Source organism: Callospermophilus lateralis, unplaced genomic scaffold, assembly GCF_048772815.1.
Source record: "Callospermophilus lateralis isolate mCalLat2 unplaced genomic scaffold, mCalLat2.hap1 Scaffold_2511, whole genome shotgun sequence".
Lineage (NCBI taxonomy): Eukaryota > Metazoa > Chordata > Mammalia > Rodentia > Sciuridae > Callospermophilus > Callospermophilus lateralis.
The window spans coordinates 72,951-88,603 of NW_027513337.1; the positions used below are offsets into that span (position 1 = coordinate 72,951).

Sequence of the window (15,653 nt, forward strand, 5' to 3'; positions counted from 1 at the left end):
TGGGGGCCGCCCTCCCCCACCCACTCTGACAAATCCAGAGGGTGGACTGGCTTGCCCAGAATCTCTCCATAGGGTTCGTGTCCAGGTAGGGACCAGCCAAGCCTACCCATGGCCTGTCCTCCATGTCCCCAATATTTCTTTTTGCATCTCGGATGTCTGTGTGCTTTCACTCCTAGAAAGCGTGTATTCCCACCTTATTCCTGTCAAAAAGGGATTCAGAATTCCCAGGAGCACAGGAATCTGAGGGGGCCTCTGCCTGTGAAGGGTTTCTGCTGGCCTCTGAGATAAGAGCAGCAGCCCACATTCTGGGTCTGTTTCCTGTGCAAGGCGGATCCCAGCAGCTGCTCTGAATCAGCCACTGAGAGTCTTGTTTGTTTTTCTTCCTTCTGAAGGGTCTTTAAACCCACAAGGAAGGGAGACAGGGGTTTCTACAATGTCTCCAAAAGACAAGGAGTTCCTCTGTCATGGGGCCTCTGATCAGGGATCACGATGCTGAAAAAGGACAGGTTTCTGCACAAGGTAAAGAGGAGTGAAGACCACTGTGACCTTACCTGAAACCTGTGTCCCACAGGAGGGAGAACGTCACTGACCCTGTCCTGGATGGAGTGGCCGAGAGAAGGAGGAGCCCAGTCAGTCTGGAATCAGTGCTAGCCATGGCTGGGGCTGCCAGCCTCAGACAGCCACAGAAGGGCCAGCGGACCATGGTCACTCCCCAGGCCCATCAGCTGTTGACATGACTGCTACTGACCAGGTCGATGGTTCCAATCCCAGACGAGCCCCGGATTCTGTTACCCTCTAGGGGGCAGGGGGCAGTGTCTGGGTCCAGCAGAGAAGTGAGGCCCAGGACACAGAGGCCACAAGCAGACAGCAGGTGTGCTGAAAAGCAAGAGATGCAGAGTCAGACTTCTGCAGAGAGAAAGGCCCAGTGGGGAGTCCGGGGGGAGTTGGGGCCTGTTCTTTATGGTCTCTGGAGTCTCCTCCTTTCCTTCCCTCCTCCCTGTCCACGTGCTCCTCGCCATTATTGATGGGTGTCCCCTCTGTCCACCTGTTTCAGTTCTTTTGAGGGTCCCCACTTAGGGGCATGAGTAGGGAGGGGTCAGTCTGTCGGGGTCCCAGGTGTGCCCATGAGCACGTTGTCCAGCAGGAAGTTGACCTCCCCGTGCGCCTTTGTCTGGCCCTGCCCCGACCTCCTCCCTCACCTGCCTCCTCACAGACCTTCCCCTGACTGCCCAGGACTGGCATCTCCCTCAAAGCAGAACATCCAATCCCTTCTACGGGGAAAACCCACTTAGCCTCAGACTTCTCCAATAAATAAATAAATAAATAAGGTGATCCATGTCTATTAAATTCTACTGAAAACAAAACATGATCTAAGAGCTTTATGCTCAGCAAAACTGCATTGAAAATCCATTTTCCACATGCACAAACTGGGGGAAACTCTTCCCCGGGACAAACTCTACGTAAATATACAAATTTACAAGTGAATAATGTACAAGTAGGATTGACTTGTTTATTTTTGTTTATCTGACATGATAGAATATGACAATGGAATTATTTATTGAATGACTTCACTCACCCACGACAGAACATGGTACCCGCAGGGCGGGACAGCGCCTCCTGGAGCCCAGGAGCAGGAGGTCTGCAGCGTGGTGCGCCTTCCCCTCTGGTCCTGGGCCTGGCTCCTGAACTAGGGATGGCCAGTGCTGAGAGTCCCCAGGTGACAGTGAGGTGTGGCTGGGGCCTTGGCGGGGTCAGATCTCAGGGTCAGCACTCCACCCACCTGCCCCCAGCCCCAGGGAGGGGAGAGGGGCTGAAGGCTGAGGGGCCATCCATGGCCGCGCACTGGATCCTGCCTGCACGCTAGAGCCTCCTGGAGACCCAAGGGGGAACCCTGTCACTGAATCAGGAGGTGCCAGGAGGGTGGTGTGCCCGAGGCAGGGGACCTGCACCCTTCCTGTGCCTTCCTGCAGCCTCTTCTGAAAGCCGGTGATGACTTCACAGTAACCCGCCCAACAGGGAGAGTCCCCAGCTCTGGGAGCCGCACCAGGGCCTCATCCCAAGAGGGTCACAAGAAACCTGACTGATAGCCACTTGTCACAGCCAAGGTCCTGGGCCACCTACTAGGGCCCAGCCCTCGACCTGAGAGTCTCCAGGTGGACAGTGCCAGGTCTCATAGGATCAGGGGACACCGGGTGCTGCTGCTGCTGCTGCTGCAGAGCTGATGGCTTTGCTTGGTGTACAGGGAGGCCCCACACGCCTGGGGTCAGAAGCACAGTGTGCAGGTACAGGAGACCAGTGCTTGCTTCCTTCCCTGTGCCTTTAGAAGGTGGGCACACAGGCATCAGGGTGAGGTGGGGGAGCTGTGAGTATACATGACAGCATACATACGGCACTGAGAGCTGGGACCAACAGGCTGCAGCATGTGGCAGGCAGGACCCAGGTGCATGCCAGGCAGAAGAGCTGTGTTAGAACCTCTAGAGTGACCACCAAAAGTAGCAAGGGGCAGAGCTGAAGTGCAGCAGCCTTGCTTCCCCAGCCCCAGTGCTGCTGATTTACAAAGCACAACCTAGAGGCTCAGGCAGAACCCAGAGCCACAGAGGCTGCCGTATGGCAGCACCATCATGCCAGCCTAACGGGACCTGGTGCCCCCTCCAGGGTTGTGCTGCAGGAGGTCATAGTGGCTGTCCAGCAGCTCCCTGCAGTGTCCCTGCAGCCACATTTGCAAGGGAATGAAGGTGGGGGATAGGGTGGCCCAAGGGCCCTACAGACCTGTCCAGAATGAGGTCCAGCACCTGCCTTGGGGGACTCCATATCCACTGAGCCCCGAGCCCCTAGGATGAGCAGCCCACAGACATCACCACCCAGGACTCAGCAGGGAAAAGTGACAAAGATTAAGCCATAGAAACACCTGTGTAGAGTCCCTTCTGGTATCGACTTACATCACATTCTCCTCCTTCCAGGCTTTATAAGTTAGATATAATTTGTCCCCTGAAAGCTCATGTGTGAAAAACACGAGAAAGTTTAGAAGCAAAATGATAGGGTTATGAGAGCCTTAACCGAGTCAGTGAGTTAATCCACTTGAATATTAACTAGATGATATGTATAAGCAGGAAGGTGTAGCTAGAGAAGGTCGGTCATTGATCATAACTTTGGGTGTATATTTTGTCCCTGGTGGGCTAAGTTTTGTCTTTCTCTGTTACCAGATTGCCACATCCTGAGTTGCTTCCCCCAACCATACTCTTCACCATAAGGTTCTGCCTACCTTGCACCCAGAGGAATGGAGTCAGCTATCTAGGGACTGAGACCTTTTGAAACATGAGCCAAAATGAACTTTTTTTCTTCTCTAATTGTCCTTGTCAGGTCTCTTAGCCACACTGATGGAAACAATGACTAAAACACGAGTTGGTACCAGGAGTGGGGTCATTGCTGTGACTAACCTGACCATGTGGTTCAGAAGTCTTTGGAGCTGGTTGTGGAGGGAGAAATTTTGGAAACGTTAGTGATACAAGCTGGAAAAACTTCAGAAGGTGGTAAGCAGAGTTTAATGGGCAATTCTGATTGGAACCCAGAAGACCAGATACCAATAGGACTGCAGACAGTAAAGACAAGGCTCAAGAGGTTTCAGAGGAAAAGGAAGATTCTCTTAAAAGTTGAACTAGAGACAACCATGTTATAATCTGTAAAAGAAGTTGACTTATTTTTTCCCATGCCCTGAGACTTAAAGGTGATGATCTAGTGGAGAAAATTTCATGGTAAAAAATTCAAGCAATGGCAAGAATATTTCTGGCAGCTTTTAGCCAAGTTTACTGTGATAATAAGGAGCAGAAAGATTTTTTTAAAACTTGTAGTTTGGCAAGTACAATGGGGGCTAAGGAAGTTGTGGTAGTTAAAGAGATTGTAGCCATGAAAGAGATGCTAATACTTTACCCATAGACATTAGAAAAGATGGCTTGAGGGCATCAAGGGAGTTAAAAGAAAAGGTTCCTTTGAGAAGAGGCCAGTGAGGCTCCCTGCTTGCACAGGTAGTGGGAGGGAGCCTAGGAAGTTATTTCCCATGCTCAGCCACCTAGTACTCAGGGAAATCTGCCGCATGGTCCCTGGAGACTTAGCTACTGCTCAAGATCGTAGCAGACCTTGGCATCAACCATGTGGTCCTGGTTCTGTAGGATGGCAGGAGGGGGCATTAAGGGTTTCACTGAGGTGTCAAAGGAAGGCCTAGGAGGCCAGGCAGGGTGCCCAGGGTCAGAGTCCCTGTGGGCAGCCTCCTAGAGGGTGATGTGCGGAGATGTGAGCAGGAAGCTAAAGCTGCAGTGGAGACCTCAAAGAATAAGAAATTCCAGGGCTGGGGAAAGCCGTAGGAGTTGAACAGAGACAAGGCAGGAGAGAGGCCCCTTGGGATGCAATCAGCAAAACATGGGGTCGAGCTACCCAAGCCCTTTGGACACATCATCAACATGCCTTGTGCCAGATGCTGGACGTGGACCTCCAGGACTTGTTGGCCCTGATGGATTTCAGTCTTGCCTTGGTCACAGACCTTCTTTCTGTCCCCTATTTCTCCTTGTGAAATGGAAATGTCGACTCTGTGCCTTTATATACATTTGTTCCACATAACTGGCTTTTGATATCTTCAGGAGCTTTCACAGAGAGTTTGCCTTGAGTCTCAGAGGAGAGATTGGACTTGGACTTTGGGACAATGTTTAACTGTTGAGACTGTGGGGTTCTTGGAAATGGACTCCATTAGGAAATAGACTCTGGGGCCAGGTCTGGATATGTGGTGTCCCCCAATCCTCACCTATGAGACGTTGCAAGAACACTGAGGTGAAATGATGAGGTTAGGAGAGTGTTAACCTAGTCGGTGCACTAACCCACTGACATGGATTAACTGGGTGGTGACTTCAGGCAGTACAGTGTGGCTGGAGGAATAGGTCCCTGGGGTGTGCCTTTGGGGTCACACTTTGTCCCTGTTGAGCAGGAGCTCTTTCTGCTTCCTGGTGGCCACTCCCTCTGCCATGACGTTCTGCGTCACCTCAAGCCCAGAGCTGCGGTGTTGGTGGTCTATGGACTAAGACCTCTGAAACCAGGAGCCAAATAAGCTTTCCTGATTTAAAATTGTCCTTGCCAGGTTGGTTTGTTTTGTTTTCTTTTTTAATCACAGAAGCAAAAAGGCTGACTACAACACTCTGCAGAGGCAAAATGTAGAGTTGCGTTGATTTTCTTTTTTAAACTAATTTATTTTTTGATAATATATATGTATACATTTTTGTGCAATGGCCACATTGAACCAATTAATAGATGCATACTTATTCTTTGTGATAAGAACACTTACATTCTATTCTCTTAGAGTTTCAAGAACATGTTACAATCCGGGGGTGCTGTGGCACATGCCTGTAATCCCAGCAGTTTAGGGTGGTAAGGCCAGAGAATCACAAGTTCAACGCCAGGCTCAGCAATTCAGTGAGGCTCTAAACAACTTAGGGAGACTCTGTCTCAAAATAAAAAATTAAAAGGGCTGGGGATGTGGTTTACTGGTTGAGCGCCTCTGAGTTCAATCCCTGGTACAAAAAAATAAATACATAAAGTTACATTGTCATCACCTGTAGCCACTATGTTGTAAGACAGCGCCTTGAGCCCTGGCCCCTAATGGAGTGTGTCTCTGGGGCCTCCCTCACCCTCTGCCCACTCCCAGCCTGGGCCACCACCTTCCCTTCTGCAGGCTCCACTAGAAGGTGGGAGTGCGTGCTGTGCTGGTCTCATTCCTTTGGCCTGATGCTCTTGGGGTTCATCACGGGCTTCAACGACAGGATCTTCCTCTGGGAGGCCGAGCAGCCTCCACGGACACACGGGCATGTTTCCCCTCCTTTCTTCAGTCCGGGTTGGGGCCATGAACACTGCGGCGACGCCCCTTCAGCACGTGCTTTGGTTTCCCTGGATGAACTCCTCTCACCAGCCACACTGGACACCGTTAATGTAGGAAAACAGAACACAGGGAACCCAGCACAGGTGTGACCTGCCGGTGTGGCAGAGGTCTCAGGATGAGTGAGCAAGGCACAGAGGCGTCCCCCGTGGGCTCTGAGGTGCAGAGCCGCTGGGCCTGCAGAGATCCGCTCGGGGACACATGTCCAGGACACAGTCCTTAGTCCACTGTGACCCCAGAGCAAGAATGGAACCCCGCACTGCTCTCCTGCCCAACCAAGGAAGGTCCCACAAAGAGCCAGCCAGAGGAGAGAGCTTCAGGCAACAGGAATGCGCGTGAACAGGACTGTGTCAGCCTCACAGACAGCAGGAACGCAGCCAGCAACAGCCTGTTCCCAGGAAAGCACCCCCCAGAGCTCCCCAAGTGACTTCAGGCCCACGGCGAGTGACACAGTGACAGGAGCCATGAGGAAAACCAGAACCCAAGTGCTGGGCCCACGAAGGACAGGACAGAGAGGCACATGGGACCTGGCCAAGGCCATGGAAAGAACAAAAGTTAAAAAGGAGATTTCAGGTCGACAGTGGAATGAGCCTGAGGGAGAGAGACTTGGGAGGGGCAGGTGACTGAGGGACACGCAGAACCCAGTAGAGACTGCAGACTGAAGAGAGGTGGCATGCAGAGTCAGGTGCGAGCGGCCATCACTCAGGCCCATCGCTGGACAGACTGCGGTACGGACATCAGGCAAGTCGTCCCCCAGCCCCGGCCATTTCCCCCAACACACAGAATGTCCAACTCTATTTCAAGGTAGAGTTTTCAGTTACTTTTTAACTATTATTCCTCTTCAGCGACTTTCTGCAGTTAATTTTGGAAATTATTCATCTGAGCACATTCAAGGCCACCAGATCACCTCTACAAAGGACATGGGCAGACCTGGGCCTCTCACCAGCCACACTGGAGACCAGAACAACAGGTGGCCCCTGCAGGATGCTGAGTGGGGACAAGAGTGTGTGTCTAGGCCACCAAGCCTCCTCCAAGTGTAAGGCAGGGGCCATGCCATGACCCGAGCCACCCAGGACCATGTTCAAGGCCTGCCTCGGTGACTTAGAGAGACCCTGTGTCAAAGTAACATAAAAAGGTCTGCAGTAGACCTCAGGGGTAGAGCACCCCTGGGTCCAATCCCCAATACCAAGAAAAGGAAGAGGAGGAGGAGGAGGAAAAAGAAGAAGAACAAGAGGAAGAGGAGGAGGAAAGAGAAGAAAAACAAGAGGAGGAGGAGGAGGAGGAAAAAGAAGAGGAACAAAAAGGAGGAGAAGGAGGAAGAAGATGAGAAGAAGAGGAGGAGGAGGAGGGGAAGGAGAAGGAAGAAGAGGAGGAAGAGGAAGCGTTGTTGGAGGAGGAGGAAGAAGATGAGAAAGAGAAGGAGAGTAGTAGGATGAGGAGAAGCAGGATAAGGAAGAGGTGGAGAAAGAAGTGGAGGAGGAGGAGAAAGAAGAAGAATAAGGGGCGGTGGAGGAGGAGGAACATGAGGAGGAGGAGAAAGAGGAGGAGGAAGAGGAGGGGAGGAGGAGGAGGAAGAGGAGGGGAGGAGGGCTGGAGGGCAGGAGGCGAGGAGGAGGAAGGGCCTTGGAGAAGCCAGGCCTGGAGCCACGATACAGGTGGGACTGGGGCAGAGAGCACTGAGCTCACGTGGCCTCAGCTGGAAGGACACCGTCTCCCCACAGCGTGCATATTCCACACAGGCAGCTGGTGGCCTCAGCCCATGGCACCACAAGCCAGAGGACATCAGTATGACCGCCCGAGCTCATGGACAGTGCGTACCCTCTCCAAGGAGATGGGTTGCTGATGAAGCCACAGATGGTGGAGGAGCAGCCAGCTTGTCCCACCCCATGCACCCCGAGGACTGGAGCAGTGTGCAGAGCGCAGCCCAAGGACATTCTAGAAGCTGTAGTTTAAAGGTGACCAAAGCAGACAAAAAGAAGAGAACCCTTGACAATGGATTGCAGACTCTTTGGGGAAGTGCAAATACGGAGCACAGAGTGTGAAATGCAGTCAAGCTTTGGACAGAAGGGGGTCCAGGGACGGCTCCAGCCCAGGAGGCCACTGCCTGGCTCCATCTAGTCCTGCCCATCATTCTTCCCACGAGGAAGGCCTCAGGACTCCCATGCAGTAAAGAGAATCCAGCCCCTGCTCACAGATCAGACAGCGAATGGTCCTCACTGGCCGAGACACTCCACTCGGTGCAGCCCTGGAGTCCTAGGGCAGATGGGGCAGTGGGAGGAGTCCAGGAAACCTCCAGGGGATCTGAGCATCCTCTGTGACGCCATCTCAAACTCCACTGCAGGGTCAGCTCATTCTTGCACCTTCTCCCCTTCCCTGTCCTGTAGGGACGGGTCCAAGGAAGGCAGAAGGAGCAGCCGCCAACCAGTCGCCAAGCTGCGTGTTCCGGTGCCCTGCCCTCGCCAGCGTAGGCTCCCAGGCTGGCTCAGGGCAGGCACTTCTGCTGGACTCTGGCAGGAGGGAGCAGAGGCCTGTCCTTGGGAACTTGGGTAGAAATGCACTCAGGCTCAGCATGGTTCCCAGACACCACTGCCACACACAGCGCCTCTCCCAGGAGGGGCACTCCAGGCCTGCCCACTCCAGGCCCGCCCACTCCAGGCCTGCCCACTCCAGGCCTGCCAAAGCACACTGTGCAGGGTCCTCCTGAGGCCATCAGGGTGCCTGGGCACTTGGTGGAGCAGAGGGAGTCTCAGCTCGGCCTCATCCCAAGGCCTCCTCTGCAGAACTCCTGCTGCCTCCAACACAGGGCAGGTGACAGCCAACCAGGGATCTCAGGGGCCTCCCCAGAGCCAGAGCACTCCCTGCTCTCCTCTCCCCTGTGCCCTCCCCAGGAAGGTGTGATGGGTCCCTTCTGCAGGAGCCACCCACCAGGGAGTCAGAGGCAGCCAGCCCAGGAGGAGAGCAGGAGTCGGCCATGGTGGCTGTGGTGGCCAGGCTTGGCAGCCAGCAGTCCCTGCACAGACGCTGAGCAACGCTCCGCCTGGCCCAGCACCAGGCCCTCCTGGGGCTGCCGCTCTCCCTCCGGGTGCTGTGGGCTGAGTGTCCAGTGTGGCCCACTGTCCCCATGGCTTAGGGCAAAGGCCAGGGCAAAGAGCTTGCCTGGAGGCCAAGAACTGCGATCACCCAGGTCGCTGCATCGTGACACAGGTGTGACTCCAGAGGCCAACGGTGGGGGGACAGGCACCCACAGCTCCCACAGCAGCTCCCACTGCACCCAGGAAGAGGCAGGGAGGGCCCCCCAGGGCTTCCTCTGAAAGGCTCCGCACTCTGCACAGGCCAGTCCCGGTCACACTGTGGCCAAGAGGAGCTGCAGGGCCTACAGACGGCCTGGGCACCTGGTGCCTGCAGTCAGGCTGCTCCTCTGCAGGGTGCAGAGCAGAGGGCAGGGGTCTGGGGGACGGCAGGGCTGGAGGCCACCCCAGCTGACAGCAGCCCTGGCCCTAGACAGCAAGACCAGGTGCTTCCTCAGGTCCCACAGCTGCTCCTCTCCTCCAGCAAATTCCTCAGCAGAGACGAGAGGAGAGCCTCAGAGGGCTAGAGACAGGAGGGCCCCAGAGGAGGTGAGTCTCAGAGGGCAGGTTCAGAGGTCACCTGAGCAGGAGGCCAGAGAGAGGAGGAAGACCTACGTCTGTCACGGTCCCACTGAGGAGGCCAAACACAGGAAAGAAGAGCCAGGAAGCGACATTCCTCCTGTCCTCACCTCCTGTGCCCCTGGACCTAGGCCTCAGTCACCTGTGTCCTCACCTCCTGTGCCCCTGGACCTAACATTCAGTCACCTGTGTCCTCACCTCCTGTGTCCCTGGACCTAGGCCTCAGTCACCTGTGTCCTCACCTCCTGTGCCCCTGGACCTAGGCCTCAGTCACCTCCTGTCCTCACCTCCTGTGTCCCTGGACCTGAGCCTCAGTCACCTGTGCCCTCACCTCCTGTGCCCCTGGACCTAAGCCTCAGTCACCTGTGTCCTCACCTCCTATGTCCCTGGACCTAGGCCTCAGTCACCTGTGTCCTCACCTCCTGTGCCCCTGGACCTAGGCCTCAGTCACCTGTGTCCTCACCTCCTGTGTCCATGGACCTAGGCCTCAGTCACCTGTGTCCTCACCTCCTGTGCTCCTGGACCTGAGCCTCAGTCACCTGTGTCCTCACCTCCTGTGTCCCTGGACCTAGGCCTCAGTCACCTGTGTCCTCACCTCCTGTGTCCCTGGACCTAGGCCTCAGTCACCTGTGTCCTCACCTCCTGTGTCCCTGGACCTAGGCCTCAGTCACCTGTGTCCTCACCTCCTGTGTCCCTGAACCTAGGCCTCAGTCACCTCCTATCCTCACCTCCTGTGCCCCTGGACCTAGGCCTCAGTCACCTGTGTCCTCACCTCCTATGTCCCTGGACCTAACCGTCAGTCACCTCCTGTCCTCACCTCCTGTGTCCCTGGCCCTAAGCCTCAGTCACCTGTGTCCTCACCTCCTGTGCCCCTGGACCTAAGCCTCAGTCACCTGTGTCCTCACCTCCTGTGTCCATGGACCTAGGCCTCAGTCACCTGTGTCCTCACCTCCTGTGTCCCTGAACCTAACCCTCAGTCACCTGTGTCCTCACCTCCTGTGCCCCTGGACCTAGCCCTCAGTCACCTGTGTCCTCACCTCCTGTGTCCCTGGACCTGAGCCTCAGTCACCTCCTGTCCTCACCTCCTGTGCCCCTGGACCTAAGCCTCAGTCACCTGTGTCCTCACCTCCTGTGTTCCTGGACCTAGTCCTCAGTCACCTGTGTCCTCACCTCCTGTGTCCCTGGACCTAGGCCTCAGTCACCTGTGTCCTCACCTCCTGTGTCCCTGGACCTAGTCCTCAGTCACCTGTGTCCTCACCTCCTGTGTCCCTGAACCTAACCCTCAGTCACCTGTGTCCTCACCTCCTGTGTCCCTGGACCTAGGCCTCAGTCACCTGTGTCCTCACCTCCTGTGCCCCTGGACCTAGGCCTCAGTCACCTGTGTCCTCACCTCCTGTGTCCCTGGACCTAGTCCTCAGTCACCTGTGTCCTCACCTCCTGTGCCCCTGGACCTGAGCCTCAGTCACCTGTGTCCTCACCTCCTGTGCCCCTGGACCTGAGCCTCAGTCACCTGTGTCCTCACCTCCTGTGTCCATGGACCTAGGCCTCAGTCACCTGTGTCCTCACCTCCTGTGCCCCTGGACCTGAGCCTCAGTCACCTGTGTCCTCACCTCCTGTGTCCCTGGACCTAGGCCTCAGTCACCTGTGTCCTCACCTCCTGTGCCCCTGGACCTAGGCCTCAGTCACCTGTGTCCTCACCTCCTGTGTCCCTGGACCTAGTCCTCAGTCACCTGTGTCCTCACCTCCTGTGCCCCTGGACCTGAGCCTCAGTCACCTGTGTCCTCACCTCCTGTGCCCCTGGACCTGAGCCTCAGTCACCTGTGTCCTCACCTCCTGTGTCCATGGACCTAGGCCTCAGTCACCTGTGTCCTCACCTCCTGTGTCCCTGGACCTAGGCCTCAGTCACCTGTGTCCTCACCTCCTGTGTTCCTGGACCTAGTCCTCAGTCACCTGTGTCCTCACCTCCTGTGTCCCTGGACCTAAGCCTTAGTCACCTGTGTCCTCACCTCCTGTGCCCCTGGACCTGAGCCTCAGTCACCTCCTGTCCTCACCTCCTGTGCCCCTGGACCTAGGCCTCAGTCACCTGTGTCCTCACCTCCTCTGTCCCTGGACCTAGGCCTCAGTCACCTGTGTCCTCACCTCCTGTGTCCCTGGACCTAGGCCTCAGTCACCTGTGTCCTCACCTCCTGTGCCCCTGGACCTGAGCCTCAGTCACCTCCTGTCCTCACCTCCTGTGCCCCTGGACCTAGGCCTCAGTCACCTGTGTCCTCACCTCCTCTGTCCCTGGACCTAGGCCTCAGTCACCTGTGTCCTCACCTCCTGTGCCCCTGGACCTAAGCCTCAGTCACCTGTGTCCTCACCTCCTGTGCCCCTGGACCTGAGCCTCAGTCACCTCCTGTCCTCACCTCCTGTGCCCCTGGACCTAAGTCTCAGTCACCTCCTGTCCTCACCTCCTGTGTCCCTGGACCTAGGCCTCAGTCACCTGTGTCCTCACCTCCTGTGCCCCTGGACCTAAGTCTCAGTCACCTCCTGTCCTCACCTCCTGCCCTGGACCTAAGCCTCAGTCACCTGTGTCCTCACCTCCTGTGCCCCTGGACCTAGGCCTCAGTCACCTGTGTCCTCACCTCCTGTGTCCCTGGACCTAAGCCTCAGTCACCTGTGTCCTCACCTCCTGTGTCCCTGGACCTAAGTCTCAGTCACCTGTGTCCTCACCTCCTGTGTCCATGGACCTAGGCCTCAGTCACCTGTGTCCTCACCTCCTGTGTCCCTGGACCTAGGCCTCAGTCACCTGTGTCCTCACCTCCTGTGCCCCTGGACCTAGGCCTCAGTCACCTGTGTCCTCACCTCCTGTGCCCCTGGACCTAAACCTCAGTCACCTGTGTCCTCACCTCCTGTGTCCCTGGACCTAAGCCTCAGTCACCTGTGTCCTCACCTCCTGTGCCCCTGGACCTAGGCCTCAGTCACCTGTGTCCTCACCTCCTGTGCCCCTGGACCTAAACCTCAGTCACCTGTGTCCTCACCTCCTGTGTCCCTGGACCTAGGCCTCATTCACCTGTGTCCTCACCTCCTGTGCCCCTGGACCTAGGCCTCAGTCACCTGTGTCCTCACCTCCTGTGTCCCTGGACCTGAGCCTCAGTCACCTCCTGTCCTCACCTCCTGTGCCCCTGGACCTAAGTCTCAGTCACCTCCTGTCCTCACCTCCTGCCCTGGACCTAAGCCTCAGTCACCTCCTGTCCTCACCTCCTGTGCCCCTGGACCTAAGTCTCAGTCACCTCCTGTCCTCACCTCCTGCCCTGGACCTAAGCCTCAGTCACCTCCTGTCCTCACCTCCTGTGCCCCTGGACCTAGGCCTCATTCACCTGTGTCCTCACCTCCTGTGCCCCTGGACCTAAGCCTCAGTCACCTGTGTCCTCACCTCCTGTGCCCCTGGACCTAGGCCTCAGTCACCTGTGTCCTCACCTCCTGTGCCCCTGGACCTAAACCTCAGTCACCTGTGTCCTCACCTCCTGTGTCCCTGGACCTAGGCCTCATTCACCTGTGTCCTCACCTCCTGTGCCCCTGGACCTAGGCCTCAGTCACCTGTGTCCTCACCTCCTGTGTCCCTGGACCTGAGCCTCAGTCACCTCCTGTCCTCACCTCCTGTGCCCCTGGACCTAAGTCTCAGTCACCTCCTGTCCTCACCTCCTGCCCTGGACCTAAGCCTCAGTCACCTGTGTCCTCACCTCCTGTGTCCCTGGACCTAGGCCTCAGTCACCTGTGTCCTCACCTCCTGTGTCCCTGGACCTAACCGTCAGTCACCTCCTGTCCTCACCTCCTGTGTCCCTGGCCCTAAGCCTCAGTCACCTGTGTCCTCACCTCCTGTGCCCCTGGACCTAAGCCTCAGTCACCTGTGTCCTCACCTCCTGTGTCCATGGACCTAGGCCTCAGTCACCTGTGTCCTCACCTCCTGTGTCCCTGAACCTAACCCTCAGTCACCTGTGTCCTCACCTCCTGTGTCCCTGGACCTAGGCCTCAGTCACCTGTGTCCTCACCTCCTGTGCCCCTGGACCTGAGCCTCAGTCACCTGTGTCCTCACCTCCTGTGCCCCTGGACCTGAGCCTCAGTCACCTGTGTCCTTACCTCCTGCCCTGGACCTAGGCCTCAGTCACCTGTGTCCTCACCTCCTGTGCCCCTGGACCTAGGCCTCAGTCACCTGTGTCCTCACCTCCTGTGTCCCTGGACCTAGGCCTCAGTCACCTGTGTCCTCACCTCCTGTGTCTTTGGACCTAAGCCTCAGTCACCTGTGTCCTCACCTCCTGTGTCCCTGGACCTAGGCCTCAGTCACCTGTGTCCTCACCTCCTGTGTCCCTGGACCTAGGCCTCAGTCACCTCCTGTCCTCACCTCCTGTGTCCCTGGACCTAGGCCTCAGTCACCTGTGTCCTCACCTCCTGTGCCCCTGGACGTAGATCTCAGTCACCTGTGTCCTCACCTCCTGTGTCCCTGGACCTAAGCCTCAGTCACCTGTGTCCTCACCTCCTGTGCCCCTGGACCTAGGCCTCAGTCACCTGTGTCCTCACCTCCTGTGTCCCTGGACGTAGATCTCAGTCACCTCCTATCCTCAACCCCTATGACCCTGTTCCTCAACCTCAATCACCTCCTGACCACACCCCCTGTGCCCCTGGAACCACGCCTCAGTCACCTCCTGTCCTTACTCTCCTGTGTCCTTTGTCCTAAGCCTCAGTCACCTCTGTCGTCACCTTCCTGTTTCCCTGTTCCTAGGCCTCATTCACCTCCTGTCCTTACTCTCATGTCTCTGGTTTCCAGGCCTCAGTCACCTCCTGTAGTCACCCTCCTGTGCCCCTAGTCCCCAGGCCTCAGTCATCTCCTGTCCTCACTGTCCTGTGCCCCTGGACCTAAGCCTCAGTCACCTCCTCACCACACCCCCTGTGCCCCTAGTGTAAGCCTCAGTCACCTCCTGTCTCACTGTCCTGTGCCCCTGGACCTAAGCCTCAGTCACCTCCTCACCACACCCTCTGTGCCCCTAGTGTAAGCCTCAGTCACCTCCTGTCCTCACTGTCCTGTGCCCCAGTCCCAGGCCTTAGTCTACTTTCCTCCTCACCCTCCTTTGCCCTGATCCCAGGTCTGCCCTCTCCTCCCCTCCTCTGCTCTCCCTCTTGGCCTCCTTTGCCCACCCTCCCTGGTCATGGTCCCCTGCCCTTACATGGAGGCTTCTCAGCTTCTCATATCCGCTGCTCATCCCTGCCCTGGTGCCACCTGGCACTCTTCCCTTCCTGTTGGGTCCCTACCCTTTGTTCCCAGGACCTCCCTGTGCTGCGGACCCCTGCAGGAGCCCCCGCAGCCCACCCCACCTTCCACTCCCTGTGGCCCCTCACCCTCTCCTTCCTGGGGTCCCTTCACAGTTGCCCCCCTGGGCCTCACTGTACCAGAGCAGCCCGTACCCCGGCCCTGGGCCGTTCTCTCAGGCCACCTTCATCTCAGCCGCATGCCCAGAGCCAGTCCTGCTTCAGCCCCGGCCCCTCCCAGGCCTCCCCGTGACGTCAGGGCGCCTTCCCATCTCGGCTGCTCGGTGCCCCGCCCCAGCAGTCCCCCACATGTGCTCACTGCTACATTCAGGCCTAGGTGACTCCGCACTCACTCCTGTGTGGCCAACCCCAGCCCAGGGCCTGACAGGTGGTGGACGCAGGCAGCACCTGGGTCCAGGTGGAGGGCAGCCGTGCAGGGCTAGGGCAGGGTTGTCTGCCTTAGCCATCTTTCCTGCACCCATCCAGGGGATGTCACCACCCCTTGTTTAGGGCTAGGAGCTCCAGGGGGTCAGGGAGGGGACACAGCCATGTGCAGCCACAGGACCCAGCACCAGGGACACTGTCCTCCAGGACCTTGCAAATGCCAACCTGGGAGTCCCCAGTCCTCCAGACCAGGGTGCCGCCCCCACTGCCACAGCCGGCCTGTCCCTGCAGCCAGCATGAGGAGAGGGCGGCAGACCTGCGTCCCCACAGCTGGGAGCTCTAAGAGAAGGAAAAGCCTGACACTCTAGTGACCGCTACAGGGGCAGGCCATCTGCTCCCAGCACAGGAGCGACTGTACCGCTGGG

At 57.1% G+C, this 15,653-nt stretch overlaps 1 gene segment (V, D, J or C); it reads left to right on the forward strand.

Annotated features, from left to right (window-relative positions):
• Positions 1 to 6,587: 6,587 nt before the first annotated feature.
• The window catches only part of LOC143388112 (immunoglobulin heavy constant gamma 1-like), a 121,016-nt gene continuing 111,950 nt past the window's right edge, over positions 6,588 to 15,653 (forward strand). Inside the window, 1 exon segment of the C gene segment in view lies at positions 6,588 to 6,642. Coding sequence covers positions 6,588 to 6,642 — 55 coding nt within the window.